Raw genomic sequence first — 20,605 nt, forward strand, 5'->3', positions numbered from 1 at the left:
CCCCACTGGCCAGCCAGTGTGGGCCAGCGTGTGACATGTGACCCCCAAGGGTGTCACCAAACAAAACCAGTCTTCTAGACCCCTTCTCGCTCTCTTCCCTTCTTGGCTTGCTCTGGAGAGCAGCTCCAGCTCTCTCCTCTCAGTTCTTCAAAGGGCAACAAGGCCCCAGCCCAGGTCAGCTCTGCTACTTGAGAAACCAGCTCTCTCTCGCCGGCCCGCTAACAGCAGCCTGCAAACACTCTTCTCCTCAACAACAGTGACCTGCTTCGGATTAACTGTGAGTGAACCAAATCCTCCTCAGAATCAGCCGCTACGACACAAGGGTAGCTGATTTTCCAAGTAACAGGAGTCGTAGCAGAGTTAGCATGGAACAGCTAACTCTGTGGGGAGAACAAAGGAGATAACAGCAAGCAACACAGCCAGACAGGACTTTACTCCACCAGGAAACCTCCCAACTCACTGGACTTTACAACAACACTGGAAAGGACCTCTTTGCTTGTTCCAAGGACTGGGTAACGTTAACTGACTGGGCCTAACCTTTCCCAGCACAGCACAGCATAGCACAGCATAGCTAAGCAGCAGAAGTCTTAACTTTGTTAATGTACTTGTTGATTGATGTCTTGTTGTTATAATGTTTGCTTAGGTGGTGGTCAGTCATACAGTTAATCGAGTACTCATATGTTCACACACATAGCAGTACGTCTCAGTTCTAGAACCTGCATGAAGCTAACCTTCCCCTCTAACCTGGTACCTTTAGATTACATGAGCTAGGCTAACAAAGAAACTCACACCTTCCCTCTCACACACACTAGGTGGTCTCAGCGGCCATCTTGTGTAGTCTTCTTTGTTCAGGTCATGTGGTCACAGTGACCACTTTGAGTCAGCCATCTTGCCTTTGTGTCTCCACAGACACAGACACACACACACACACACACACACACACCTGTATATACTAGATTAGACATTGTATTTTACTCTGCTCCATTGTAAATAAATGCCTTTTAAGTATAACTACTGGTGTGTTTAATGTTGCACAAGCGTAAATATTGCCAACCTCTACTCGGTAGAATTCCAACCCTTCAACTGTAACTTACTGTTGATTTGGTAATTTGGTTATAGTTAGTAAGCTAATGCTTAATCAGAGTTCCAGATTAATGGTAATAAATTGAGACTAAACCCATATTGGCTATTTTGCCTATTAGTTTAGGCTGGTGCCCCGTGAACTTTAATTCATTTTGAAGTTATTATTTAATATTCATATTTTTAATATTCATATTTTCTTATAATTTATGATAGCCAATAAATTGATAAAAAACCAAAATCCAACCTATTTGGTGTCCAGCTCATGAGGTAGAGCTCAGACCCAACAAAAGTAAGCCAGAAGAAGGCGGTGGTAGTATTGATGAGGAGACTCTTGCCTCCCCTGTTTGACTGTCATAGCAGCTGTTAGACCTGTTTGTGAGATGGGTGTCAGAGAATTCCCTCATTAATGCCTGGCAAAGCAGGTCATAATAGCTTCTGACTTGTTCTTACTGTCGTTCACTGAACCTACACACATGACACCCAGACGTCACCTTGATCGGGTATATCTGGTCATCGACCATGGCATTTGGGAACTTTAGCAGATAGAAGTCAATGTCCTTCAAGTAGCTACTGGTGTTCGGAGAACCACCAGGAGTAGGTTCAAAGCGTGGCAAGTTGTGAGCAATCAAGTTAAGGTCTTGATATGAGACACCCGAAGTACGAGTGATTGAAGGAAGCTGACATTGTGGGAAGGGATTGTTGTGGCCAGCTCTGGAAGGGCTTTGCCAATATGGAAAGGATTCGGCACATGAGGTGAAAAAAAATCATCTTTCTCCTCTCAAAATGTTTCATCTAGGCATGTTTGCTGTATGCGTCATATCTCAAAGGAATGCCATAGCTCTTTCTTAACCGATACAAGTTCAGCCTCTTTGCTTTCCTGTTGCTGGCGGGCTGCCTTGACCCTGTCTCCCACTTCATGTAGCTGCCCTTGTAGCTGTTGAATCTGTTTTTGATCATCCTCCAGGTGTTCTGAATAGGCCTTCATGTCATCTATTTCTTCCATTTCCTGTTGAAGAAGACCATGTGATTCATCCCGTTTTTTACTACCTCATTGAATCGGTTGCGAAGTTCAGTTAACTCCTGCTCGTGTTTTTGGAACAACTGTTCTAACTCTTGGTTTTTGTTTCAACTCACATTCTCTTTTGTTTGAAGCATCAAGTTCAGCTGTGAGCTCTTTGGTACATTGAGATATATAGGGGCTATGTGTCATTCCACTTAAACACTATTGTGGTATTATTTTAGCCACCAGAGGGAGCAAGTCCTGAAGTTCCCTTGCCTTACAATCAGCAAGCCTCAGTAGTGAGTAACTCTAGGGTGATCAATCTTCAAAGGGATAGAATTTAAAATTGAATAGTTAAAGACCAACGTTACTGTGTCAAAATTGGAACCCTCTTGGTGTGAGTAGAACTCCAAATTGACCAGGTCCAGGTACAATAACCTTCAAAATTGGAACATCCAATTGAAGGGGTTCACCTTATAGTGTCCAAACTGATAACAATGCAGACTGATATACACAGACATCAGGAAGAGCCACTCTGGAAAGGAGAAACTGTCACCAGAAAAAAACACTCTTGAAACTACAGTCTCAGCAGTGCACTCATAAAATAAGCAATCCTTAGCAGTGAGTAACTCCACAGCGATTGGCTCTCAAAGGGATAGAACTCAAAGTTGGGAAGCTTAAATGTTGTTGTGTTAAAATTGGAACACCCTGTTAAGCTGTCACTGGTGGACAGTGATCACCTTATAGGTAGAACTCAAAATTAACCAAATCCAGGTACAATAACTCCCAAAATTGGAACCTCCAATTGATGAGTCCACCCTGTAGTACCAACTGAAGAACGGAAAAAAGGGCAGCACATTGAAACTGAGAATCACAAGGGAAACTAAATCTAGTGAACTTAGAAGTATTATCTTACTAGATAACAAAAGTCCAATTGATGTGATGTGATATTCAGCTGGAAGATTTTGAGTTAATGGAAACTATAAATAAATAAAGATATTTCAAACAAGCAATCCACTTAAAGCAATGCAAAAGCGTGAAAGCATATAAGCAAACACAGGAATTCTAAAGCAAATCCAGGTGAAACAAAGGCGTGTATCTATACTATTTCTTAACTTTAAAGGTTATATTGAGTTCATACACCAACAAGTCACTAAGCATTAGGTGATATAAGAGTGTAACATAAGGCACAGAGTTAGCTTTATTCACTTCAGGTGTGTTAAGCTCTAAAGTTCAAGTGAGAGTAGTGTACAGGTTATGTCAATAGCATGGCAGGTTAATAGCAGTCTTTGATATAATAAAATTGTTGTTTTTGTTTACAACAACTTATAGTGTAAGGTTGCATTAAAGTGCTAGATTATGATGTGTTTCATGCACACAATCCATGTTTGAATATTACAACTCTCAAACTCAGTTACCCAAATCGGCCACCAGTAGACGCCAGATATCTATCTGTGTCGGTTTGTAAATCAGGCTAATAGAGGAGGAGGAAGAGGGGTGTCGTCAGCAATGACGGCGTTAGTACCGCCTACTAAAAGACTTTAGCTGCTCAGGTGAGAAAAGGTTAGTCTTGCACAGAGCACCAAGTAAGCAACTTCTCAACAAACTTTAAGCTTTTCAAAGAATAGATCATGAAGCCTCAAGCACACACCAATGGGCAAAGGTTGCTGCAATATCAAAATTTTCAACCTAAGTCTCATTTTGGGATGTTAAATCAATTATATCAAGCACTCTCTCACAATTTGGATCACAAGATTTTTCACGGAGCTAGGGTCACGCTCCATAACCAAGGCTATTTATTTAATTTCTTCAACACAGGTCCGTTCTGGGACCCCAAACAAGAAAGCATTTTATTACCATTTCTTATTCAAATCACCTCTGTATTTATTTTTCTTTTCTTTTAAATCTCCAACGCATTTAAATCTCCCTACTTATAGAACCTCTGCTGCGAAGGTCACAGTTGCTGACTTGTTAAGTAGCTAAACTAACAGGCTACCGTCAAGGTCTGAGGCAGGCTGAATTCACCGGGACTCAAGGACAAATCCACCCACACTAAGGGCGGATTAAAAACTGGCTCTTTGGACACACAATAGCTATTATCCACCAACAGGCCTTTTCAATGAGCATATGATCACACTGTCGCATGCAATCTCAGACAAGTAGCACAAAGCTCACTGGCTCTAGCTTCGATACTTGTTCTAGACCAGGGATTGTCAACCGGTGGTCCGCGGCCCTCTGGTGGCAGGCTGAGACTGCAGCCTCCGCTGGAACGACAGTCACAGAGGAGACTGAAGAACCCGACGCCCCCCCTGAAGAACCAGCCCCCCAAGAGAAGGAGGTGCGCTGGCTGTCGCACGGCTCTGTGCTGGAGCGCGTGTTTGAACTGCGCAGTGAAATCCATGACTTTTTAAGAGAGTACAAACACAACGAACTGGCTGATAACTTTTGTGACACTGAGTGGCTTACTAAACTGGCATGTCTCACTGGTATTTTTGCAGAGCTAAACAAATTGAACAGCTCCATGCAAGGCAGAAATGCAAACGTCTTACAAATGTATGAAAAAATGGAGGCATTCACTAAAAAAGTGAAGTGATGGATAGAAAGAGTAGAAGAGAGTAACCTGGCTATGTTTCCATCAATTGAGGAATATTCTGACAGTACTGATATTAAGGACATTATTAGTGTCCATTTGAGGAAGCTTGTGCTCCAATTCCAAAAGTACTTTGATGAATCTGATCAGTGGCGCTGTAACAGCAAATGGATCCTGCTCCCATTCAGTGATAACGCAGCAGCAGGGTCAAACTTATCTGCTATACAAGAGGATCAACTGATTGAAATATCCACAGACTCTGTCAAGAGGAACATGTATGAAACACAGCCCCTTGTGAAGTTCTGGGCTGGGTTGTCAGGCAGAATATCCAGCACTTGCAGCAAAGGCAGTTAACTCTCTGTTACCTTTTGCAACTACTTATCTTTGTGAGAGTGGATTTTCCACACTGGCCTACCTGAAGAACAAGTACAGGTCAAGATTGAAGCCTGAAAGTGACATGAGACTGTGCCTATCCACCATATTGCCACGAATAGACAGACTGTGTGCAACTCACCATGCCCAGAAATCCCACAGATGGGTAAGAAAACTATAAACTCAGCCCTTGTCCAACAGAGTGAGAGTGAACTTTGTAATATTATAAGCCCTCTTGGCTTCCCACATATTATTTCCGTTCATTACTACTTGTCTGTTTTTCTTTTTAGCACAAGGTGCAAATAAATAGACATACACTGATGCAAATAAATAGCCTGTATAGGTCTATCCTCCTTAATTTTAAGCTTGGTGCAAAATAAAACAAACATCCACCAAAGCAGTGGTCCCTGAGTTGCTTCTTGGTTATAATGGTGGTCCCTGGGACAAAACCAGTTGAAAGACTATCACTATTGTTGACAGGTGTATGCTTAGGTACGCTACCACCACCACTGGTCTGGGGAGTTACTGTCAGCACAATAACTCTGTTCAACGCTATTTAGCCTAATCAATGTTCGTCCACGTTATTATAAATCTGACCACACAGTTTAACACTAAGCTTATTTCAAGGATTTGCGAGCAAAATTTCAAGGTTTCAAATGCTCACACACAACAGGTACCAAGCAACAAAGCCAAAATGCAATTGAATCAAAAGGCAGAGAGCGAGGCCACTCTCAGCATTCAACAGGTTTCTTTGTAGTGGAGAACGGTGATTTGAAATCACCTCACACGGGGCACCATTATATGTAGAATGAATACCACAATTTCAAATACGCTCTCATTAAAAAGGGGGCACCAATCCTCAAGGAGGACAACTTTATTAAAGTTATGGATTAATTTGATCAATCTCACATCAGAAGTAGTGATTTCTCAATTACAATGATAAATCTTAAGTTTGTTTGATTCAATTTGGTTTTACGTGCAAGTGTTGCATATCCTACTCCCACCATGGCCCATTCCTTTTTAATAATGGCGTACACGATAGCTATTGCTAGGAACAATAACTGGAATAACATTATTATCATGGCTTAATAGTACACATAGAATACATTGACTAACACAAAGATAACAATTCTTAATCAAACAAATACATGGCTAAAGATATGACATCAAATAGTAATAGTAAAGTGATGTAATGGATTGTTTGTATCGGTTAATTCCAAAGAGGATAAGGGATCCAGAGTGTTTTTAGATGGCAGTATTGTAACGTGGCGGATATTTACCTCAGAACCTATGCAATATATCTCAGCTTCCTTTTGGGCTACATAAATGAATTTGGGACTACTATCCAGGAACTCTCCATCGGGCCTGGTTAGTACTTGGAAGGGAGACTGCCTGTGAATACCAGGTGCTGTAAGCTTTTTCACATCTCTTTGCAATCAGCAGAGGACACTGCTGCTCCTGCTTCAATAAACTGTTACTGTGCACCTCTCAGATCACAAAGTAAAAACAAAACTTTTGCATTATGACTTTAAAATGTATCATGGACAATACCAACCACCCTCTCCACAACATTCTGGCAAGACAGAGAAGCAGCTACAGCTGCAGCAAACGTCTCACTTCACTGCACTGCAGAACAGAGAGGTTCAGGAGATCCTTTGTTCCCACTGCCATCAGGCTATACAATACTTCAGCCAAAGGAAGTGGACTCATTTAATTATTGTTGTTTATTTATCATTAACTTTTATTATTATTATTATTATTATTATTATTATTATTATTACCAATGAGCTACTGGACACATGGGTTTGTCCTAGGAGATAAATAAAGTGTCAGATGCTCCACTGTCTCACACAGCATCTAGTGTCATAAAGTGGTATTACAACATGGTCCAGGATGTGGCTACTTGGTTAGCATGCTCATGTCAGTAGATATCTCTGAAATACAATATGTGGAGGTCTTGGTTATGACATCATGGGGGGGGGGGGCACAGCTGTGTGTAACATGAAGTCGGCGTAACTGTACTGCAGCCTGCCAATCTTCAGGCAGAGCCCTCTCCTTCGAATAGAAAAGGCAAAAGCAATGTGGGAAAAGCAAAAGCAATACATTAAAAGCAAGAGCAATAGGTAAAAGCATTTTTTTTAATTTCTCTTTATATTTCCACATTTATTCATTTATTTCTGTATTCATTCCTGTTTATATTTCCACATTTATTTTCTTATTCTTTTACAAATTTATTAAATTTTATGGCACACCTATGGCACCATAGCTGTGCAGTCAAAGTTACAGTACAACTACAGACAGTGTGATAAAACCTGATAGAAACATTTTTACAATAAAAAATGACACTGTTGGATCTTTTATTTGCAGCACAGTAGCTGCATTATCATGGTTCTTGTTTTTCTTCCTCTAGCAGATAGACACATCACATTCTTTTTCATTCAGGATAGAAACTAATACATCAAGGTAAGTTGAAACAGCAGTGAGACATGATGATAAAACAGATGTACTAAAGACTAATTGGACCTCTGCAAGTCTGCATGTCATCTTGTTCAATAAAAACACAACAGTAGTCGCTGGTATCACATAAAAAAGTGTACAACATTTGGTTGGAAACACAGTGAGAGGAACTAATTCAATTCATAAATTATATTTCAACATTTTTACTGTGAAAAACTAAAACTGACACAAATATTTCTGCTCACACGAGTTTCGGGGGAGGTGTGTGTATGGAGGGGGGTATGTTAACACTGAAGCTTCGGTCTTAGACAGGAAATTATAATCCTAGCATTCAGGTGAAACATTCTGTATTCATGAGATTTCATATTATCATTTATCTATTAAAGGTTTATACTGAATTGTTTGCTAATTCTTTGCATAAACCAAATTACTCTGTTTATTCTACAAGGTTTACATACAGATCAGCAATTAGATTACTATCATTATAGATCTGTTTACTCACGCAGAGAAGCACTACTGAAATGTTTGTATGGTCACAAATCCAGATTTCTGCTTTAGAACTCAACTTAATCACGTTATCAGTACAGTACTGTAAATGTCATTAATATTGTAAAAGGCAGGTCCTCTGGCATGACTGTTTCAGGGTGGAGGCTGAGTAATGTGATTAATCTGATTACTGACAAACTGAATGTCAACTGAAACTGTAGAATAACCAGTGAAAAGCTGAACTCGGTTTTCGGTCCTCTGTGTGATTTCACTGTTTATGTTTTGAAGTGACCTTGTACTAGGATCATATCATTGATTTATTACATCACATTTATACATTTAAAAAAAACACATCATTATACAGATGGCTCACATGCTTCCATAGCAGACCTGATCTGCATTGACTGGAGCAGATCTAGACCACTGAATAAAAGATCTGGACTGCGGTTAAGATAAAATATGAAGGGTTCTGGCAGTGTAACCATATGTATCTCTCAGTGGTCCTCTGAACAGGATGAACCGCATTCAGACATCCAAGAATAAATCAGGTCTGGATTAAAAATTGTCCTGAACTGGAGCTTTTCCAGTGTAAACCCAGTTTGTGGTATCCATGGTAACCAGCAGGGCCGTTTACTCTGACACCATCACACGGAAAGTGACACGGCCCTGAAACTTGTCTCGATCATCATTGTTACGCAGGTCAGTACCCTCGACTTTACACTCCACTGTCTGCTCGACGTTGTAGTCATCTTTTGTTAACAACAACTTGACTGCGACCAGAGGCTGCACATAGTCAGGCTGTAAAGACAGAGAGAGGGAGGTAGGGTTAAAATGGAGAGAGAGAGAGAGAGAGAGAATTCAATTCAAAGTCTCCATTTGCTCACAACAGAGTTTTCTAAATACTTTTCTAAATACTCTGTAGAAAAACAAAATGAAAGATATAAATAAATAAAATTAAATTAATAAAAACAAAAACATAGTTTTATGTCGAAAAAGCAGTTCATTCTCTACAACGGAACATAAAACATTTTCAGGGCACCAAGTGCTTGTGAACTCTTCCACATTGTTTGTGGTGCCATAAAAGTTGTAATCAACTTTCATCAGAATTCACATCAAAGTTCAAGGAGTTGATAACAATGACAAAAGCATTAACAGATACTGTGTAAGACCCTCCTCTGCAGGTCAGCAGCTGTTTTGATCAGTGGAAGTTTACACAGAATTCTCCATTCAGGTCCAACACTGCCACTCAGACCTAAGTGAGCTCTCCATGAAGTGTCAGTTTTACCATTTAATTTGTCCTTGTGCAAAACTTTTATACATTAGATTAGATTAGATTACATTAACTTTATTTATCCCACACAGGACACATCCTGCATGTTTTTGTAATGATCTGCCCAACAGTTGTTGATTTTGGTCAATGTATGTGCTGAGCCACGCCCCTTTGAAGGTCATTGGTCAATATCTTAAAAACCAAATAAGACATCAACAAGCTTGAGGTGTGAGGGGCGTGGCCTATCCATAATTGCATTTTCAGGCCTTAATTACCCTGCCACCATCTGACCAATTGGGTTCATCTTTCTTGGGAAGCACATGTTCATCATTTAAAGTTATCGTGCTTAGTTTCATGTTTTTAGCTCATTCCAGGTCACATGAATTTGAGTTGATTCAGCAGAAGAATATCTGCTGCTGTCCCTGCTGACGACTGATGTGTAACAAAGGATGCTAGTGTAGTCGAAGGAAGGGACAAGAACATCAAATACAAATATAGGTGTTAAAGTATTACTCAAAGAAAACATCAAAAACTGTCTAGGGGTGGCGCTATGCCATCAACTTTTGACTATGCATTTCGCCAATAAACAGCTGCTTTTCAGGTATTAATGATGATTTTATGTCAATGTTAGAACCATGTTTCTAACTGCAAATGTGAAGGACTTGCACATTAGTCACACATTAAACAGTGAGAATCTAATCACTTACAGATATCACATAATAATAATAATAATAATGATAATACACCAAAGTAAAAACAATATAGTTTATAGTAAACTAATCACACAGTCTTTACTCACATGCGCTTTCTTGCCATAGTACGGAAAAAACATTTTATCCAGCCGACCTTCAGATGGGAAGTACTGCATCTGTAACACACTGTCTCTCTATCAGAGACAGGTAGAAATTATATTATTTAAACAAAATGATAATGATACATTAACAATTAACATAATGAGGAGAACGAGAATAAATTTCACATCAAACTATCTACTAACTCAATCCAATCTCATCGATCAAATAACACATCTTTACCCAAATTGCGTTCAGTTTCAGTCCTTCCATTGTTGTTTGGGTTAAAATGGTTAGGTTTAGGCACAAAAACCACTTGGTTAGGGAAAGCTCGTGATGTGGGTCAAAACACAGAATTCCAGGTTAGAGCATTAAATTTATATGTATATTTATGTACACCCTGTGATGTGTTACAGATATCATCAGAGGGTTATATCTGTAACCAACAGAAATATTTTTACATTTAAAAACTACTACGAATATTACCACTGATCTAAACTGTTCTAAAACATGTCATTATTGTATTTTTCTCTTTGTGCATTCAATGTTTGGATTTTTATTGCCAGCTTGACAAGAACTAAAGCATTTCTCAGTGTCTGATTGGTTACCGAGCGGCTCATAAAAAACGGTGTATTTAGGTTTGTTGGTCATTCAGCTTCACAGGGGCAATATGGGACAATTGGATAACTGGGATAAAAGCGTGTGTTTTAATGTGTGTATAATGTGTTTGTGTATGTACAATATGTGTGTTACCTTGGCAGTACAGTTGATGTAGGGATCTCCTCGTGGTTTCAGTCCAATGACCTGCAGACAAACAGCTGTTGCTTTTATTTATTGTCATTTCATAATATACATTATATATATTTCATTCATAATTATTCATAGTGAAATTCAAATAAAATAAAACCTAACTGACAAAGTGTCTAACATTCAGAGCTCTAGGTATATCAACCTGATAGTAACCATAGAAACTGTCATGCCTTCAGGTGAGTGATCTTGACTCTGACTAGAGTCATTTCAAAATGTATTACAGTAACACACAGCTGATCGTAGTTCAATTAGCATGATATGAGAAATGATATAAGCCTTAGCCAGAACTGACAGGTTTAAAAAAATTAAGGCAATATTGTAATGTTTGTCACCTCTACCTATTCATCATCATTCATTCCATGTCAGTTTATCATAAACAAATATTAGCACAACTACTTTTGTAGCTTGTCAAACAATAAGAGTGAAAATGAAAAATGTTTTTGCTGACCCGGTTCATCTTGATAATGATGCAGGGTTTCCCTTCAGCGTATCCAAAGCTGGTGTCGGGCAGACCGGAGCACTGACGCAGTGTACTACGTTTGAACTGACAAACTTTCTTTATCTGCTCATCATCCTGTTCAGTGTATTCACCCACCAGACACAAGTCATTACGCTCCTGAACACTGTCGTTATATTCTGAAAATAAACAACATCATAATAATTAGTTTTTATGTTTGAGGAGACATCAGTTCCTTGTCCACACAAAACTGGACCTTTATTGTTAAGGTGACAGTCTGAAGAAGAGGAAGCCAATCAGCACGTGTGCTGGGGGCAGACCACACCTTTGAAAATCCAGCATTGATTAACACAAAGACAAAGTGATGTGTGCGCTCATACTCACGCTGCAGGACGTTGTGCAGTTGTTCGACGTAATGGTTGTAGTTTGTTGGGTTGCTGCGGTTGAATGAGATTTCAGCTGCGTGAGGACGAATCACCAAACCTGCAAAAAACAAAAAAAACAATCTATAATCAGTAATCAAACACAGAAAACAGAATGACTGCGACTCTGAAACGGAAAATGACCTGAACAGCAGAGTGAAAACACAACCGGCGACAACTGCTTCAGTTCTGTCCAGCAGGTGTCCTCAACTTGATTAACACCTGCCCATCGGGTGTTCTCAGAGTGTTATACACCTGTCCAGTCGGTGTCCTCACTGTGATTTTATCATTTATTTCTGAATGAATTCCATTTAATTATCGTCAAAGCCTCTCTTTCAACTCAAATCTGAAAAACATCTAAATCATCTTTATGGATGTGAAGTAACCAAGAATTGTGGTTAAACGTTAACTCACCTGGATTGGCCACTCGATCCTGATGTCGGGGGATGTTTTCGTCCAGAGTCTTTAACATCACCCACATGGTGAGAGAAAACATTCCAGCCAAAAACCCATAAAAGATGAGGTAGAAGAGGAGGATGAGACCTGGAGGAGACAATTCAAACATTACTTTATTTAAACACAACACAGGAAACAAACATTGTTGTGCAGTGTTTTTTATTCTGTGTTTCAGGAACTGAGTGATCCCGTCAAATCAGATCAGTCGCTGCAGATCAGACTAATCCCACATGACTCTGTTTTCTTTATTTTATTTAATACATGTAAATGTGTTCTATACAAACGTTTGCTTCTTTTTCACGTTCAATCATGATGACTGTAACAAAAATGTGGCAGTGTACCCTCTCACATGGGGCATGGTATATATATACTGCAGAGATCTTCTGAGATCTGAGAATTAAGCCTACTTTCAGTCCTGACAAATTAACCGTATCTCGTCAGTAACATGAATTACCATTTTTTCCCATATTAGAACTAATGATGTCTGTACTCTGCACTGTTTCACCTGTCCTCGTGATTCTGCTCCTCGCGAACTCTCTTTTTAAAATAAGCTGTGATTTGAGACATTTCTGCAAAAAAAAAACCCATATATGATGGGATGTAACGTTAATTTAGGGAAACTTTTCAAGAAGCTGGGTGTGCTTGGATGTAAAAAAGATAACATTCATCTGTAGGGTTGCCACCTTGAATGTGAAAAAAGGTGGCAACTGGTTTGGGTTTACTTGACATTACATTATTCAGAGCACTTTGAGGACATAATATGAACGAAAACACGGGACAAAGTGCATCCCGTATTAATTCAAATCCACCGAATACCGAGAAAACAAGTACTATAATTTTTTTGGGAGTTGGAGGCAGGACGCAGCATTTTATTTTCAAATACGGGACGATCCAGTATTATACAGGACGGATGGCAACCCTATTAAAAATCAGGCCACCGCCTCCTTCCGCAGGCAGAAAATCCAGCGCGTTCGTATTCTTTTTTGGAAGTTTTGGATGGCTCTGCCTGATGCACAGATTACGATACAGCGCCAATATATTGCCTTAGTGGGGTACAGCCGCAATTGCAGTTACAAACGTCAAATCCACGAGTACCGAGAAAACAAGTACTACAATTTTGTCGGGAGGCGGAGGCAGCACGAAATTTGACAGAGGCGTAGGAAAAACCCTGTTCCATGATCAGATATTGAGGTGTGATTTGTGGTGGCAGAAGACTAATCAAAGAAGTCCCAACATCTGTATCTCTGATGGGATATATAATCCTACAGTGTTCTGGGTGTCCCCCTCCACAAGGTTTCCAAGTAGAAGCTGATCAGGGCCCGTATTCACAAAGCATTTTATCTTACCACTAAGACTACTCCTAAGTAACACTAAAAGTTTGTAACTAAAAGTTTTCTTTTAAGTCCTATTCACAACAGGAAAAGCAAAAACTCCTGAGCTAAGAGTGCGACTTCATTGCTGTGGCTGACATCAATTTTCATGGACGAGCTCACTTGCAGGAAGCACAGAGATTGGTTTGATGAAAGAACGGTCTGTGCCGGTGAAAACACATGCGCAACCAATCCCACAGTAATAATAATATTAAAAAAAACCCTCAGAAATAAATGAATACAAATCAAATAATAAGGGATTCGGTGCTGTTTACAAAAGTAGTGCATTCTCCAAAATGCATCTGTATGATAATGTTTGTGTCGACCCTGGAGAATTTAATTTTACAATGAAAACTTACCTTCAATTCTCTCTCAAAGCAACAAAAAAACTCACATCTCATAGACAATCTAACTAAAGCTAACCGGCAGCCTATAAGCCTATTCTCACAGTCTGTTGTAACTTTACCTGTTGTAATGTAGATGTAGTCCCAGCTGTGGGTTTAGGTGTGAGAAGATATCCACTAACCCCACCAAGTGACATCCAGCTGGAATATGAGGCTTTCAAACAGCTGCCTCAGGACACTCTCTATTAAAATCCATGAATTACGTGTTGCCTAGATCCTGGACACTGTACAACAATGTCTATAACTGTACAGGCGGCATCAAATACAACCTGTGTGTTGATGGTGTGATTTTGTTTTCCTGTTTTACAAATGCCTCCTCATCTTGTGATGGTCTAATGATTTTTTTTACGTGTGTTAAACCGATCACACCGGGAAGACCGACCATGAAGCAGCTTTTCGTGGATCCCTGCTTCACGTCCTGGATCTTGGATTACCTGACAAGACGACCACAGTTCGCTGGGTAACTATGTCTCAGGGACAGTGATGAGCAGCACTGGGGCTCCACAGGGGACTGTTCTGGCTCTGTTCCTGTTCACCTGTATACGGCCGACTTTAAATACAACTCTGAGTCCTGCCACATCCAGAAATACTCGGATGACACAGCTATTGTGGCACGTATCAGGAATGGGCAGGAAGAGGAGTACCGGGATCTGATGATGGCCTTCAGTGAATGGAGCGACAAGAACTGCCTCCTTCTAAACACCTCCAATACCAAGGAGATGGTCATGGACTTTGGGAGGTCTAGGCCCACCCTTCAGCCAGTCAACATTCGAGGGAAGGACATTGAGGTGGTGCACACTTATAAATACGTAGGTGTGCACCTGGACAGTAAACTGAACTGGTCCCTGAACACAGATGCCATCTACTTGAAGGGGCGGAGCCGGCTCTTTTTCCTCACAAAGCTCAGGTCCTTTGACAGCTGCAGTTAAATTCTGCACATGTTTTATCAGTCAGTGGTGGCCAGTTTACTCTTTAATGCTGCAGTCTGCTGGGGCAGCAGCATGTCCGACATGAACACAAAGAGACTGGACAAGCTGGTAAAAAAGACTGGGTCTGTACTTGGCAGGAGACTGGACTCACTCAGGACTGTTGTGGAGCGATGCATGCAATGTAAGATGGAGGCCATCTTAGACAATACCAACCATCCTCTCCACAACATTCTGGCAGGACAGAGAAGCAGCTACAGAAGCAAACATCTCATCTCACGGCGCTGCAGAACAGAGAGGTTCAGGAGATCCTTTGTTCCCGCTGCCATCAGGCTGTAGAACACCTCAGCCAAAGGAAGTGGACTAATCTAATTATTATTGTTTATTTATTATTTACTTTTTATTATTGTTATTGTTATTATTATTATCATTATTATTATTATCAACAATGAGCTAATGGACACATGAATTTCTCCTAGGGGATAAATAAAGTATCTATTTATCTATCTATCTATCTATCTATCTATCTATCTATCTATCTATCTCTACTGTGGTATACTGTTATATTCTATGATGCGATTCTGCCATGTACTGGGATATACTGCAATATTCTGTGATGTACTGTGATGCACTGTAATATTCTGTGATACTGTCATATAGTGTGATGTACTATGGTATACTCAAATATTCTTTGATGTACTGTAATATTCTGTTATGTACTGTAATATTCTGTGATATTCTGTTATGTACTGTGATGTACTTTAATATTCTGTTATGTACTATATATTTTCTATGATGTACTGTTATGTACTGTGATAATAATACACAGACAGACAGATTCGTGTGTCTCAGAGCTCCCGGACCGTTTATAGCGGACTCGCAGCCTGTCTCCAGGCCGCCTGTCTTACCCCAGCTGCTGGCGGTCCGGCCCAGGAACTCTCCGGTGGTAGGGTTGTAGATACAATAATTCCAGGGTTCCTTCTTCTCCTTCTTGCTTTCCTTTTTCCTTTCCTTATTTTGCTCCTCATTCGTTTCCTCACTTTTAACCTCTGTCTTCTCAGCTTTCGCCTCCTCTTTCCTCTCCTCTTCCTGCTCCTGGTTCGGCTCCTGGTTCTGGTCCTGCGGACTGGACGACATGCTGGCGCAGGGGTTTGAACAGATCCGGGCTAATCAACGCGGAGCGGGCTAAAAGCCGGGTTAAACCGATCCGTCGGATAAGTGAGCCTTGGTGAGCTGTTTGGCTGAACACAAATACACACGTACACACACACACACACACACACACACACACACACACTCACACACACACACACACACACACATGCACGCACTCACACACACACACACGGACTGCTGCAGAACGAGGCGCATGCGCAGTACACGGCCCGGGGGTGAGGGGCTGGGGGTCTACTGTTAGAACCCAGTTCTCACGTTAGAATGACACTATGTTGATTCTATAATAACGTTGCCATAACGCTGAAATATTCAGATCATATGTTTCACTGAACATAAACACAGAATCTAAACAGCTCCACACAGTCTGCTTTATACATTTATCAAGTTTATTACAAGTGTGTGTGTGTGTGTGTGTGTATACAATATTTAGATATATCTAAATATAGATAAATACACACACACACACACCACACACACACACACACACACACACACACATTTATATTTACAGAGAATAAAAGAATAAACAGCTGTTCCAAAGCTGCTCCAATATAATTTCACATCAAACTAAATCTTGAATTATGTAACTGCACTACAGCTCACAGCACATCACATGACTACAATGAAGACATGTCATTGGATAAATATAGGACGTGCTGATGTCACACACACAAGGGGAGAAGAAGGTACATGAGGAGGACAGGAAACAAGGAAGGAGGAGAGGAAACATATGAGCAACCACCTGAGTAAAAACAGAGGGTCATCTCTGTACTAAAGGCAGGAAGAATCTTAGGGTAGAGTCCTGGAGAGAACACCACTTCAGGTCCAGTCCCATGGACAATAACAGAGAAACCTGGAGGGGGTCACTGAGAGCATGGACTCCCCTGGAAGTGTGAGAACATGAAGTCCGAGTGAAACATGATGAAAACCTCCAATATTTCTGAGCTGGACTCTGGTTGGATGCGGCCCGAGGTACCACAAGTGATTTTGGGGCCCATGAAAAGATATTACATTGGGCCCCACCTCCGCAGGCTATGTGAACCCTGAAAATGTAACACAGACATACATCCAACATTCTGCACATAATAAAATTCACTATTTGATGGTATCCTCCATAAGAAATGTGCTAAGGCCATTTTACAGAATTAAAGGTTGAATGGTAAAATTGTCTTAACATTGATAAATAACTTACATATAACTTAAATATACATTCATTTGTTCAATTAAAATAAAATGACATTATCATCTATAAAATGATATAACAAAGGAGTAAAATCAGCTGCAAATCTTTGAACCAAGTATACACACCAACTAGAAATAAGCCTGTGGGCATCATGTGTGTAGTGATCCAATAGCCATTTTACAGGTAGAAATGGAACTTGCTTTGCTTTATCTTACTGAAAGTTCTCACCAGCATCAGTCACAGGCAGTGTGCAAAATATACAGTATGTAAAGTAGTGCACATTTCTCCAAAATGCTTTGGAGCTGGATCTTACAAACTGCATTGAAGAAACCAAGAGGAGACAAGTTAAGGGGAAAGTGGCAACATATTATACAGTGTTCAGGTGTCCTACTTCATTTTCTCAGGTGTAAGAGCTGTGTAAGAATACTTCAGGATCAGTGGTTGGCATACAGAAGGGACTTTATCCTCACAAACCTGCCCAACTTTCAGAACAGCACAAAATTCTTCTTCACTTTTTGCATTGGTGTGGAATCTAGTGTCCAAGTCACTTATGATGTTATGTCAAAGCAGTTTGTTTTGTCTTTTTTATACAGTTTTCCGAAACACCGTTGCTGTACTGGGCCGAGCCGCTGCACTACAACCCCTTAGCCGCAGCAGCTGGACCATCAGCGGAGGAACAACCACACCCAATGCCACCTGCAGCCCCTGTCCTCCAGGCTCGGGAACCCCACATTCCCACTCCTGAATGATAACCCGGGGAGTTGGGGTCTTGCAGGTGCTTTCTCATCCAGTCGTCATTAGTTTTTTGATACACAACCACACACATATTCCACTGAAGCAGCCAAAAACCTGGTCCGCCTTCAACACACCTCTGGACCACTTCAAATACATATTCATGCCCTTCAGCCTCACCAATGCACCCGCTGTATTCCAGAACCGGGTGAATGACGTGCTCAAGATATGCTAGACAGGTTTGTGTTTGTGTATCTATATGACATTCTCTTTTTCTCCAGGACCCTCCAAGAACATGAACAACATATAAGATTACCAAGGTGGCCTGTACCTGAGACCTGGAAACAGCTGCAACGTTTCGGCGCTTCATAATAGCTGGGTCATCTGGTTGGTTAGACTTAGTCAGATCCCCACAACACTCACTGGAGTGTTTGGGGCAGCTGTGGCTCAGGAGGTAGTGTGGGTCATCCACTAATTAGGTTGGTGGTTCGATCCCCAGCTCCTCCAGTCCACGTGTCGAAGTGTCCTTGGGCAAAATACTGAACCCCACTTTGCCCTTGACGGCTGTTCCATCAGTGTGTGACTGTGATGTATGAATGTGTGTGTGAATGGGTGAATGTGGCAAGTATGTGTAAAGCACTTTGAGTGGTGAGTAAAACTAGAAAAGCGCTATGTAAGTGCAAATCCATTTACCATTTACTGGAGCAGTGGACTTCTGCCAGGCTTGTGGAAGAAGCAGAGTTTGTAGCTGGAAGAATGGAGGAGTGTATGGAGGTAGAGGAGTAATTAGTTGGGGCGGCAGAGGTTGTACTGCTATCATTTTCTGGAGCGACAGAACAGGCAGACTGACAAATGTTGGCTGGAGCAAAGGCAAAGGAGGTAATGTTAGCCGGAGCACCAACTGGAGTGTGAATGTTGTCGGCTCGATCACAGTGGCTCGGCAGAGGAACGCAGCTCGACTGGCTGCAGCAGAAGCACGTATGGAGCTTTGCGCTGAAGATTCCTCAAAGAGCAAACAGCAGTTGCCTTTGCAGGTTTTGTTTGGGTTGTCCTGAGGTAATCTGTTATTTTTCTGCGTTTCATTATTTATCAAAAGCTAATTATCATTTTCCTCCCTGGGCTTTAAAAGAAGGAGAGGTATACTGTCTTATATTGCTTTTGTGTACTTCATTAAGAGCCAGCCTTATTTTGAAAAGTAAGTTGAAAAGTGTTTGCTCTGTGCCATAATGTGACCCTCTATTGTTAGTTCATTCACCTTTTTATAATTGTTTATTTTTTTTATTTGTCATTATATTCATTTTCAATAATTTCTCATAGCTTCCCCCTTTTCATGAGAATAAAATAATCCTTGTGTTTGCCTGCCTCCTTTATGCTCATATTCCAAAGCCACCGTCACCAGTTCATTTACTAACAAAATCAGCTAAAATCATTTATATTCATCTTGTCCCGCCTCAATCTACACCCAATAGCCCATAATGACAAAGCGGAAAGAAGATTTTAGACATTTTTGCAAATTCATTAAAAAGGAAAAACTGAAATATGTGGAGGTGCTTTTCAGCAGAGACTGGTCAGGGCAAAGACAGGGCAAAGCACAGAGCTATCCTTAATGAAAGCCTGGTCCAAATGGCTCAGGACCTCAGACTGGGCAGAAGGTTCACTTACTATATGACAATGACCCCAAGCACACAGCCAAAACAATTCATCAGAGGCTTAGGGACAATTCTGTGAATGTCTTTAAATGAACCCAACCAGAACCGTCACTTGAACCCAATTGAACATCTCTGGAGAGATCAGCTGGTTTCAGCTTTTTATCTGTTCTTTCACTTGGAACAAGGTGGCTGCTGTTATATACATTTCTGTGGTGTTTGGTTGAATTAGTAATATAATGTAGTATATTGTGTGGGCATGCGAGTGTGCACACAATATACTAAATTTTATTATTACAGTAACATCTGTGTGGTCGTTATCAAATACAACCTTATTGGGGGATGGTGGGGGGTCTGTGTGTAGTAGACAGTTGCTGTTTGATGTGTTCTACATCTGGAAAAGTACAATGGTTATATCCTCATCCACCGGTCTTGCTGTCATTACCAGCGGCCATGGTTTCATCTATTTTTTATTTTTTTTAACATCCCAGTGTAATATCATGTGATCTGTCAGGGCTATTATACAGTGGCAGAGGGCAAAGTGAACCTGGAGCGCTTTGTTTTCACAATTTACTGAAACCGAACTGGTTCACTGGTATGGGTGTGGGGATGGGGAGCCAGGGTTGCTAAGCCTGAAACTGCATCTGTGAAGATATTATGTAATTTAGGGGGGCAAAAATGTCTATTTCAATATGGACTAAGCTAACAGGTTGATTTCTGCCACTCACAGACTACACCCTTGACTGGGGCAGTATTCAGAGACTCTCTGGATATTTACTTTTTGCTAAAAACAAGAAAAAAGATAAATAAATACTAGCTATTAACAGTTACTAATTTGATATTCAAAAATATAATATTAAAAAAATTTCTTGGTTCTGGACCCTTCCTGCCTCTAGTGGTCAAAAGTTTCTCTGCAGCTTTAACATCTCACAGAAATCTGTTAGAGCATCATGTGCTTTGACATCACATGATGT

The 20,605-nt window shown here is 40.7% G+C and overlaps 1 protein-coding gene across 1 annotated transcript; it reads right to left on the reverse strand.

The window, feature by feature from the left end:
- Positions 1-7,169: 7,169 nt before the first annotated feature.
- Positions 7,170-16,180, reverse strand: LOC111646682 (sodium/potassium-transporting ATPase subunit beta-3-like). Its single transcript, XM_023396239.2, has 7 exons — positions 15,803-16,180; positions 12,153-12,281; positions 11,701-11,799; positions 11,308-11,495; positions 10,803-10,853; positions 10,058-10,144; positions 7,170-8,786 (listed from the first exon to the last, which is right to left on the reverse strand). The coding sequence occupies exons 1-7, from the start codon at positions 16,029-16,031 to the stop codon at positions 8,619-8,621; spliced, it is 951 nt and encodes a 316-aa protein (XP_023252007.1). The 5' UTR covers positions 16,032-16,180; the 3' UTR covers positions 7,170-8,618.
- Positions 16,181-20,605: the final 4,425 nt, after the last annotated feature.

Source organism: Seriola lalandi, unplaced genomic scaffold (genome assembly GCF_002814215.2).
Source record: "Seriola lalandi dorsalis isolate HSWRI2012SDOR001 ecotype SW California unplaced genomic scaffold, Sedor1 jcf7180002054974, whole genome shotgun sequence".
Classification (NCBI taxonomy): Eukaryota; Metazoa; Chordata; class Actinopteri; order Carangiformes; family Carangidae; genus Seriola; species Seriola lalandi.